The 10,597-nt window shown below is 33.9% G+C and overlaps 2 protein-coding genes across 3 annotated transcripts; both read left to right on the plus strand.

The window, feature by feature from the left end:
* Positions 1-232: 232 nt before the first annotated feature.
* Positions 233-3,885, plus strand: LOC108206771 (uncharacterized). Of its 2 annotated transcripts, none has more exons than XM_017377176.2 (5): positions 233-657; positions 2,302-2,358; positions 2,455-2,517; positions 2,610-2,678; positions 3,135-3,885. In XM_017377176.2, exons 1-5 carry the CDS (start codon positions 436-438, stop codon positions 3,399-3,401), a joined length of 678 nt encoding a protein of 225 aa, XP_017232665.1. In that variant the 5' UTR covers positions 233-435; the 3' UTR covers positions 3,402-3,885. The 2 variants fall into 2 exon arrangements, with proteins under 2 accessions (XP_017232665.1, XP_017232674.1); XM_017377185.2 differs by lacking the exon at positions 233-657 and adding an exon at positions 1,739-2,012.
* A 1,706-nt stretch (positions 3,886-5,591) lies between these two features.
* Positions 5,592-10,186, plus strand: LOC108193916 (hydroxyproline O-arabinosyltransferase 1). The gene is made up of 8 exons (XM_017360772.2): positions 5,592-6,056; positions 6,428-6,495; positions 7,622-7,823; positions 7,928-8,025; positions 8,110-8,179; positions 9,507-9,578; positions 9,712-9,825; positions 10,007-10,186. The coding sequence occupies exons 1-8, from the start codon at positions 5,658-5,660 to the stop codon at positions 10,064-10,066; spliced, it is 1,083 nt and encodes a 360-aa protein (XP_017216261.1). The 5' UTR covers positions 5,592-5,657; the 3' UTR covers positions 10,067-10,186.
* The last annotated feature ends 411 nt before the right edge of the window (positions 10,187-10,597 follow it).

Genomic DNA, 10,597 nt, shown 5'->3' on the forward strand with positions numbered 1-10,597 from the left:
AAACAAAATAAATTGCACACACAAATGAGAAGAAAAGAAAGACGAAAAATAATAAAGAAAATAAAAAACGAGCGGTTTACATGGGTAATTGAAGACGATATATAGAGACACACATGATGAGGGTATGTGTGTATGTTACCCCACTCGACTCAACGCTCCCACTTTTGCCTTGGGCCTGTGTCTACCATATACATACACACATGTATATATATATATCGAGACTTGTGAGGGGATTTGTGTGTGTGTTCCATATAAATGTGAGCTCACACACGCAAAGTCACACAATACCCTCCTCCTCCCCTTTCTCTCTTTCTCTTTCTCCGCCACCTCTCTCTCCAATTCTCTCTCTCTCTCTCATCTACAGAGACTTGTTTCTCTCCTCTGTATTTATCCATACATACATAAATCTAGTCCAGCAATAAGACAGACAGATAGATGGGAGATGACAAGTGGGCCGTCAAGGCCTTGAAAGACGACTCCATTGTGGTGTCCTTGCTCTTACAAATCAAACAACACCACAATCCGTTTCCGTCGTCGTTGCGGTGGGGACACCGGCAGCTCCGGTCTAAGCAAACCCACACCTCCTCCGCCACCAGATGCAGTCCGACCACGCCGCTCTCGTGGAGCGCCAGCGACACCTCCGCCCCCAGATCTAAGGTACGTATGTTTCTCCGATTCAACCTTTCATCGCCGGATCTCATGGATTCCGATTCATCTGTTTCTTCTCTTCTATATTTATTTTTTAAAAACAAAATCCTATGCGATTTTCTAGGAGAGAATAAGTTACGAACACACATTCGTTTAAGGTGTGTCTCTGTGTTTTTTTTACCATTTTACCCTTCTTCTTCTTCTTCTTCTCATTCTGTTGGTCTGCGGTGGTCATCATATATATGTGTTTGTGTGTTTGGGAAGAAAGAAAGACAGACAAAGAAAAATGGAGAAAGTGACACGTCAGAATAATAACAAGACTTGCCACCAGTTTTTTCATTTTCTTCTTCCCCTTTTTTCTATTTAAAAATAAAAATTAAAATAAACATTTGATTTAATTATTATGTTTTTATTTATAACATTGATTTTTTTGAATAAATTTATAATGTTGATGTTGATTGGGGTAACTCAATGGTAGATAGATCCATGAAAGTTCTGGCACACCCCATTTTCGTTTTATTTTCTTTGCTTGGTATTTTCTATAATATAAAGTAGACTAAATTTCAAAGATAATGTCTTGGATCCAGATTTTTGGAACATATGCTAGTGCAATTCATAACTATATTTATGAAAATATTAATTTAAATCTGGTGAACGTGGTTGGTCAAGTGGGGTGGAGTGGCATGGATCAGATTTTCATAATAATAATAATAATTATAATAATTTAATAATAAATTGTTAGTACAGTTACGTGTGTGGTTTGGTAAAACGCTGCAGCAGCTGCATTTTCTTAAACTTGACTTTTTATAAGCATCATCCTTCCCCATTTAACCATCTTCTTTCTACATTTTCGGATTCAAATAAACTGGTTTAAACGTATAAAATTAAACGAGACAGTTGTTGATATTAGCACTTGTTTCTTTGTAATTTCCAATTTCCATTTTAACATAAAAAGAAAAATGTATATATGTAGTTGTGGGGTTGGTAGATGCTTTGAGTGGGCTTCTTCACGTGACTACAAATTAATGGGTCAAGTTTTAAGACGTGTAGGCCCCTCCCTCCCAGCCTCCAGTCTTCTCCTAGTAGTATATTTCTTTTATTATACTAGTAGTTATTTTGTATTTTCCTTAGTTTTTTGTTCATCTAGATTCTTGAATGATGAATTATATGTGATTTGTTTTTCTACCACTAATGGCAGTAATTATTTATGCTGGTTGGAGGGGTGGGGGTAAAATGTAGTTATGGAATTGAGGAAGAAGAGGGTTGTTTTGTCATGTTCAACTTCACACATCAGACAGATTACTACTTCCCTTTACATCTTCTTGTCTTCTTCTTCCTTTTTCTATTCCCTCCTATCATACTTTGTGAGTCAGGGCACCACCACTTTTTTTTTTTTATAATTTTTTTTAATCTTCTCGAGATTTGTCCATTTCATTATTCCCTTGTACAAACCCAGTACTCAGAATTTGTGTTAGTTTTTATCTCATCCTTGCTTTTTGTGTTTATCTTATAGCTTCATTTAATCCATTATTCAGTTATACATAGCATGTTCGTATTTCTGTACTTGTATCAACTGTCGGTTTCTGTTCTGCTTCTCTTATGAAATATGAATAAAGATTGCGTCTTTAAGTGGTTGATGGGTGTTTTCTGCAGGCTACTTGTGCTTATGAAGCTGGAACATCCACTAGTAAGAAATCAAGAAAAAAGAAGGTAATCTTGTTGGCCACGGTATTTGTTAGTTTTATCCATAAAGGATTTTGCTTCTGTGTCTATGATTTACTGATGCAATCTTCATGTGATTGCCAGACTTTTACTGAGCTTAGAGAGGAAGAAAGTTACTTGATGAACGAAAGGGTGCATTTGGAGAAAGTATGCTCCTTTCGCATTACAAATTTACGACTCTCTGTTCTATTTTTATATTTACGATCATATTGATTTTTACTTTTGTTAAATTTAAACAGGAGTTGGCATCAGTAAATGTAACATTGAACGAACAAAGATACAGAGGAGATAACTTGAAGAGAATCAAGGTTAGCACTGCATATTTTCATCTGTTTTTTTTCCCTGGATCCCCTCTGTTAAAAAACTCTTAAACGACTTGGTCTAAAGTATTCATCTTGACAGTAGCTTATACAGAATATGACCTTTAAGTGAACATGATTTACAGTACCATTGTTGGTTGGTGAGTATTTAATGTGGGCTGTAGAATAGCTTTTTCTTCCCTTGTTTGCAACCGTGAATTTGTTGTAACAAGGGGTTGGAGGAAATTAATATAACATGGTGTTGGATTTATACTGTCAAAAGTCGATAACTTCCGTTTCATCAAGTATTTGACATTATTCCTAACAAATACTGAAAGACTTCTGTCGTAGATTACAAAGTTGAGCATAGTATTGTTCTTCCTTTTTGTCGTGGGGCAAACGTCTTTCACTTTGTGTGCGTATTACTTTATGAAGCTCTACTGACCTGGTATCTCATGTATGCAGCTTGATTTCCATGTACCGTCTACAAGTGAAATGCCTGCCATACGAGATGAACCAATGCGCACAATGTTCTTTCAGTATCAACAATCAAAGGCATCTTCAGACAACCAGAATAGTTTGATCTTGCCGAGACAAGAGATAGATAATTTTCCAGATTTCTCCAGCTCCTGTAAACTACCCGAGGAGAACAAGAGCCGTGAGAGATGCTTTATTTTACCAGATCTAAATATGGCGCCCGCTGAGGACCCAGGTTGTGGTAGTTTATTTTGAGAAGCATAACCTTTATATAGTAGAGAAGTGTCTTGGTCCAATAAAAGGTGAAGTGTTAAAGCCGATTCTGAAACACATACGTATTGGCCAAAGAACTATATGTTTATTAGAATCTCAGTTTCAAAATTGGAGATTGATTTCTAAAGCATTACGAATCACTAGTTCTGAATTTTAAATGGACTAAATTGAAAGTTATATCTCTATAATGAAACAGAGGTAGCTCACCGTGTTAGTCTACCTTTGATCCAGGGTTATATATCATTGTCATAATCTACTGGATTTTTGAAGACGATGGTTAATACGGGATAGCATATAGACATCACGGTGGTTAGAAATGTGAAGTTTTCTAGGTATTGTTTTCCCCTGTACTGTAGTTACTTGGTATTTCTCAATGCCTTGATTATGTTAAGAACCTTGAGATCTATCTTTCCAATTTTGGCAATATGCTAGTATTAGTGTATACTTAGTTACTTGCTGCCCTATATTAGTTGTCAAATATTGTACGTGTTTTGATTAGACTTCTTAACATGTTCATGAATCTGGAACGTCAAATATAAATATATGAAAACTGATGGAGTATGATGCGGAGATTTTAGTGGCCGGCTTTTTTCTATCTTTACCGGGCTGTTGATACTTGAATGGGACCATTTGACATAATTGAGAGCTGGACCAGATAGACATATTATAAAGCTGGTCTAAATGTTAACGCGCCTTGTTTTATGGGGATTCTTTTTCTATTGCTTTTGTCTGCATATTTTTCAGTTGAAAAAAGTGTATAGTGTGGGATACACAAGGCAATGTTGGGTTTACAAGAAGAATATAGTTTTAGCTATACAGTGGACTGCTATGTTACTCGGACTCGGGTACGGGAGTGTCGGACACGACACACGTCCGAGTGTCGGACTTGGAAACTTTGAAAATTGGGGACACGGGGACACTGTCTTTTTTTTTGACATGGGTACGGGGACACATTGTAGTATATAAATAAACAAGTATGGTATTTTAGACATCTTAACAAAAATTAACAACAAAACTCAAATTAGATATGATTTTGTAGGAAATTTTGCAAATTAGGCATTTTCTGTACTTTAATCCCATTCTTGCTTCTTTCTTTTTTCTCACATATATCTTTTGGATTGTAAGTTTGACTCATATCTGATATTTAAATTGGTCAAAGTGTCCATTTTAAACATTTTAGTCAAAGGATCCGACACGAAATAAGTGTCTGTGTCCAAGTGTCCGACACGGGTATGGCAACTTAAATAGAAGAGTCCGAGTAACATAGGTGGACTGTGAAGCTGGAAAAACAGAAGTTGCCAAAAATTACATATAAATCAAGGTTAAGGGTTAACTGTGGCCAAGGGCTGAATCATCATCTCAAGAGGAAGAGTAGGCTATGAGTTGAATCTTGAAAAACAATGCAACCCCAGCCAGGGGCCAGGACAATAAAAATCTTTAAGCTTTGTATTGATGTGAAAAAGCATGCTATAGGTCACTCCTCTCTCATCATCCAATACTAATTTTGAACTTATGGACGCCTAGGTTCAAAAAGCCCGGATTGTAATTTGTAAGTTAAAATTATTTTATATGTAATGTCTGAATTTTTGACTTACAAAACTTGAATACGAAAAGTTGAAAAAAATTCTGATTTTTGAAAATTGATTTTACCCTTAAAAAGTCGTCAATATCATAAAAATTATTCAAACAAAAACTAAAAATTACTTTTCCCCTTGTAAGCTAAGCCAAATGATGCCAAATCAGATTCCGTCTTTTTCCTTTGTAACAACTTCTTTCACAGCAAAAGAAATATGAAAATGCAATATGAAAGCAACACAAATTATAAAAATAAATGCCAAAGCCTCTGAGAATGTATAATGGTGTGTCACCTATTATTTCTATGTTGCAAGTGGAAAGTTCTCCTTAGAAGCTTTACAATTTTATAACACTGCATGAAACAATCAGTTCACTTTATTGGGTTTGATAGTGAACAATTTCAAAAAAATTCTCAGAACAAAGCAGTGATTATCATCAGGATTGTGGTTGTGTACAAAAAAGCATGTAAAACTCAAGTAGTGTTTTAAAATATTTTCCAATTGGTCTGGCTGGCAGCACAACTAACTCAACACACAATTTTGCAACCAACTAACTGCTCACAGACATTAAGCTAATCTCCCTCCTCATCTAATTCACATTGACATGCATTTCATATAAACATCTTTGTGTCTGTCTCTACTAGCTAGTAGACATACAAGAGACATGGGCTCTGTTTATTTTTTATTGATCATAATGCTCAGCCTCACCGTCGCAATGATCACATACAATACAATAACCTCAACACAATCCCTCAAACAGGAGCTGTCAGTTGAGTCGAAAGCTCATGTTCTGTCAGCGGATCCTGTCATAGAGATGCCTACACACAGCAAAAGTTCCGAGAAGAAGAAGAAGAGGATGTTTCACACAGCAGTGACAGCTTCTGGAGGAGTTTATAATTTGTGGCAGTGTAGAATAATGTACTACTGGTTCCAAAAGTTCAAGAATGGGCCTGGCTCTGAAATGGGAGGGTTCACCAGGATTTTGCATTCAGGGTTTGCTGATGATTACATGCATGAGATCCCTACTTTTGTTGCTCAGCCACTTTCAGATGGAGTGGATCAGGTACAAACTCCCCGTTTCTTTTTATTATCTATACATTATTTTACTCTATTTATTTTTGGGTTAATACTCTATTTCATCAATGTACTGGATCAAAACTTTCAGTTAGCCTGCCGAGTGAAAAAAGTTTCAAGTTAAATAACAAAGCATATAAAAACTTACAATCACGAGATTAAGCTTAAAAACATTTCAGCGCCATCAACTTTATGTTTTTGTCTTTGAAATGAATGTAGACACATGTTTCACTTCTTTCTGATCAGAAAGGGCTTATTTCACTTCTTAGTTTTTCCGATACACTTTTGAAGGAAGTTTAATTTTATATTAAATTTTAATTTGAGAAAAAAAGATATATACGTGTTCCAAAATTTTTGCAGGGTTATATTGTACTCCATAGACCTTGGGCTTTTGTTCAATGGTTGAAGCAAGCAAACATCGAAGAAGAGTAAGCATATATTTAATATTTTTTTTTTCTATTTCTTCTCTTGGTAGATACTGACATTTTAAGTGATATAGATGTTCGCTGAAAATGTTATTATTGATATCATTTTAAAGTTATGTTGCCTTCACTTTAATCATACTTAAACACTAGTATTAACAGTAGTTTTGGACAAAATTAAGAAGTCACCCGGGCTGGAGCCAAACCACAGCTAAGGCGTGGATTCACCCCTGATCAAGGGTGAACTTGATTACTATACTTGCTAGGATCCTCAAATTTTATTACGCAAGTGTAGAAATGGAGGCGTTGAAGATGGTAGTTAGGAGAAGGTTGCCTTCAGAGGGTAGCTTCTCCAAGAAGATACAATATGTATATATTGTGTAGCCGAAATTACAATGTAGATGGGTGTTTAAAAAGTTCAATATGAGATAAATCTTTTGATAGAATAAAATTACAGGTTGCTATGAGAAAAACATTAAGATTTGTAAACGGTAAGGACCTAGAAAGAAGTTGCTTGAAAGGGAAATGAAGGAGAGATCTATACTTTGAGAAGAGTGTTAACAAATGTTTATAAAAATATTAATCTTTGTGTTTAATTGAAGGTAAAAATTCCCGAACAATGAGAGTATTGTGTGTATTTAAAGTTTTTTAAAGACACGATACATGGTGCAATGAGTTTCCAAATGAGGGATTGTTGATAGTAGAGATATAATTTTGAATTGAAGTAAAAAATTATTATTTTTAGGTAAATAAACAAACGAGTACTAAGACAGAGGTTGAAAGAGAGTGTATGCCTTTTTGCATTAAGCTAAGCATGTGCTTATCTGGGTGGGAAACTAGGTGTGTGTTCATTAGGCATCAAAGTTCTTATATGGTCGGGAACATTGTTCTATTTCTATTGATCTCATATAAGAATGAATTATATTTGTCATTGTAAAGAGATTCCCAAAGATATACAAGTGAAAAGAATATCATTTCATTATATTTTGTGTCTTGTGGACTGCAGCTAGACTGAATCGCATTAAATTTTTATTTCTTGAATTTGGTTCCTTCATTTTCAATACATATCTTCTTTAACATCTCTCTGAGTACACTTGTATTATTGAATTCATCTTAAATATCTTTCATATAGCTACATCCTGATGGCAGAACCAGATCACATTATCATAAAACCGATACCAAACTTATCTCAAGACGGTCTTCCAACTGCATTCCCGTTTTTCTATATTGAACCCAAAAAAGAAGAGGCCATTCTCCGAAAATTCTTCCCAGAAGAAAATGGACCTATTACCAATATTGATCCAATAGGGAACTCCCCTGTTATCATTTACAAGGCATGTACCTTGTTTTTTAAACTTAATTTAATCAAAGAATATTATATTTTTACATTTTCTGGTCTAATTTGTTTCTTACTTATGTTATTGTGATCTGATTTTAGGAACTTTTACAAAAGATTGCTCCAACTTGGATGAATGTTTCATTAGCTATGAAAAAAGATCATGAAGCAGACATAACTTTAGGTTGGGTCCTGGAGATGTAATTTACCTAGACTCTAACCAAGTGAAATATACATTTTATTTTTCTCCTATAGCCTTTGCTTCATTAGTAAGAATCTTGCAGGTACGCTTATGCTGTTTCATCTGCTCTTCACGGTGTGACTAGCATCTTATACAAGAACTTCATGATACAGGTTTGGTTTGTTGTAGTTATATGTTTGGGTTTCCTTTCTTCCTTTTAGTCATTCTTCACATAAATAATAAAAATTATAAAGTTCAACATTTTACCCTTCAAGAGTACTCTCATTGTCCAGTAAAAATAATATTAAAATTTATTAAAAATAGTAAAAATTTATTAAAAATAGTAAAATTTTATAATATTAAAATTAACTATATCCATGGCTTTTCTTCACTATACTCACTTTATACATTAAATATAAATCAGTCCCACCACTATACTCAGTTTTTCTTACTTTTCTACTTTACTCATTTTAGTAATCTACATGCTCAACCTAAACAATGACGAGACTGAGGGAGTAATTAATAGAAGTTTGACAAGATGTACATCTCTCATATTTGTGTCATAATCTATTTGGATTTTATGTTGAAATTGAAAGATGTTAAATGCCTCTTTCTAGTAGCCATTATAAAGATCTCGAGTTTTCTTTAACATCTCAAGTTCGTAAAAATAATGAAATGAAGTTTTTGAAATTATGATTGCTATTATAAACCATCCAAATAATTCAATCTATAAATTCTATGATATGTTATTGCTTTCATATTCATCAAGATTTTAACATGTTTTTTTGTCCGAATATAATCAAGTTGTGCGCGACAACAACATATTTTGGTTGCTTTCTGGAATAATATTTCAAATTAATAAAATTTGTAAAGCTGATGATTAACTAATCAATGGGATCAGTCGTAGAGAATGGACGAACCTTAGATGCTCTTGATATTTTGAGTTGTCAACCTAATCGTGTTTTTTATTTTTTGTGAACCTAATAATATCATAAATGATCTGAAGTAATTAATATCTTGGCTGCATTTTGTGATAAAACAAAAAAAAAATCTGTTGCTTATCTAGCATGACCTCAATTCAGGTAATATATAACAAGAGGATTCAAGCTTTAGTAGGCTCATTTGTTTATGAATGTGTGTGTGTTTTCGAATTTATAATGGCCCTTCAACAACAAAAAAGAAAAGAAAAGAGAACTTGATTGAATTGGTCAAAACACATTAATTTTGTAATGCATTTATTTGAAAAATTTTAGAATATATTATAATTTGTAAATGAGAATTGAATACGATCTATTAGGTTGTTGTGGGGAGAACTCGTCGGTCTATTCTCAATTCTAAGTGATTGTTCAAGGTCATCCTAAGACTGCCTACAATTGGTGGAATTTCGGTCATTCATATTAATTATTTTTATTCTAGATATGCTTAATTAGTTGTGATTCTTAAACGTACAACAATTTTCCGATTCCAGAGTTACTGAAATTGGTTTATAATGTTCAACAGCCTCCATATGATATGGAACTAGGAGACAAGTACATACTACATTACACTTATGGGTGTGACTTTGATTTGGAGGTATATATTAGTTATTGCATTTTATATTTAACAACCTCCATTAGGGAACTAGAAAACAAGTGCATACTCCATATACTTTTGTGTTTTTTGTATTTTGATAACTTCTAACTATCATTAACGTTGTGACATTCAGGGGCAATTTATGAATGGAAAAATCGGGGAGTGGAGATTTGACAAAAGATCTTATGAAGAAACATGGCCTCCAAGAAACCTTTCATTACCTCCTGCTGGAGTGCCCGAAAGTGTGGTATGCGATATTTTTGAACATTTGTTTTATCTTAAATACGACAATGATACTATTAGATATAATAATTAAATTATTTTGTTACAATTTAATTTTTGGATGTTAAAAGGCTGACTTGCGAGTAAAGTAAAAAATATTTGTGTTTTAAATATTGATCAATTGAAAAGTTCTTTTTGCATAACAGGTTACTCTGGTGAAAATGGTGAATGAGGCAACAAGCAACCTACGTAATTGGGGATCCTGAATATAACAATAGTGTTATATTTATAATTAAGATTTTTTATTTTTGTAAATACCGCACCCAGATAATAAATGAATTCGAGGAAAGAGATTTGCTTCATTTTAAATAGTTCTTCTATTTTCAGTCACACTCTCAAACTATCATGCACCAACTACTCTAGCCATCATAATCATGGTTGTTGGGGCTTAGTCGTGTAAGTTTGCCTCCACTGTCAACGAAGCCAATAATTCTATCACTCTTCATAGTCGTTCTTCCTATTCATGGATACAAGCAATTGACTTGAACGTATAATCCTCTCAACTTGAACAATTCTTGTTTTCGATTATGCAAATAAATTTTGATCAATAATAGAATTGTTTCTTATCTTTATTAGCTTACATAAATCAAAAAAAATGAATTTATTTTTAACCTGTGCCGCCCCGATCCCAGAATGACCTCGAAAACCCGACCCAGGGACACCATTCTACTAAATAAATAAAACTATATCTGCATAATCTCCAACTTAATATTACAACATATCTTAGAGGCATGTTT

The sequence above is a fragment of the Daucus carota genome, chromosome 1 (assembly GCF_001625215.2).
Source record: "Daucus carota subsp. sativus chromosome 1, DH1 v3.0, whole genome shotgun sequence".
NCBI lineage: Eukaryota > Viridiplantae > Streptophyta > Magnoliopsida > Apiales > Apiaceae > Daucus > Daucus carota.

Coding starts and splice junctions, on each gene's coding strand:
- LOC108193916 (XM_017360772.2), top strand. CDS start 5,658: ATGGGCTCTGTTTATTTTTTATTGATCATAATGCTCAGCCTCACCGTC. Junction 6,057..6,427: donor TTTCAGATGGAGTGGATCAG/GTACAAACTCCC, acceptor AAATTTTTGCAG/GGTTATATTGTACTCCATAG. Junction 6,496..7,621: donor CAAGCAAACATCGAAGAAGA/GTAAGCATATAT, acceptor TCTTTCATATAG/CTACATCCTGATGGCAGAAC.
- LOC108206771 (XM_017377176.2), top strand. CDS start 436: ATGGGAGATGACAAGTGGGCCGTCAAGGCCTTGAAAGACGACTCCATT. Junction 2,359..2,454: donor AGAAATCAAGAAAAAAGAAG/GTAATCTTGTTG, acceptor TGTGATTGCCAG/ACTTTTACTGAGCTTAGAGA. Junction 2,518..2,609: donor AAAGGGTGCATTTGGAGAAA/GTATGCTCCTTT, acceptor AAATTTAAACAG/GAGTTGGCATCAGTAAATGT.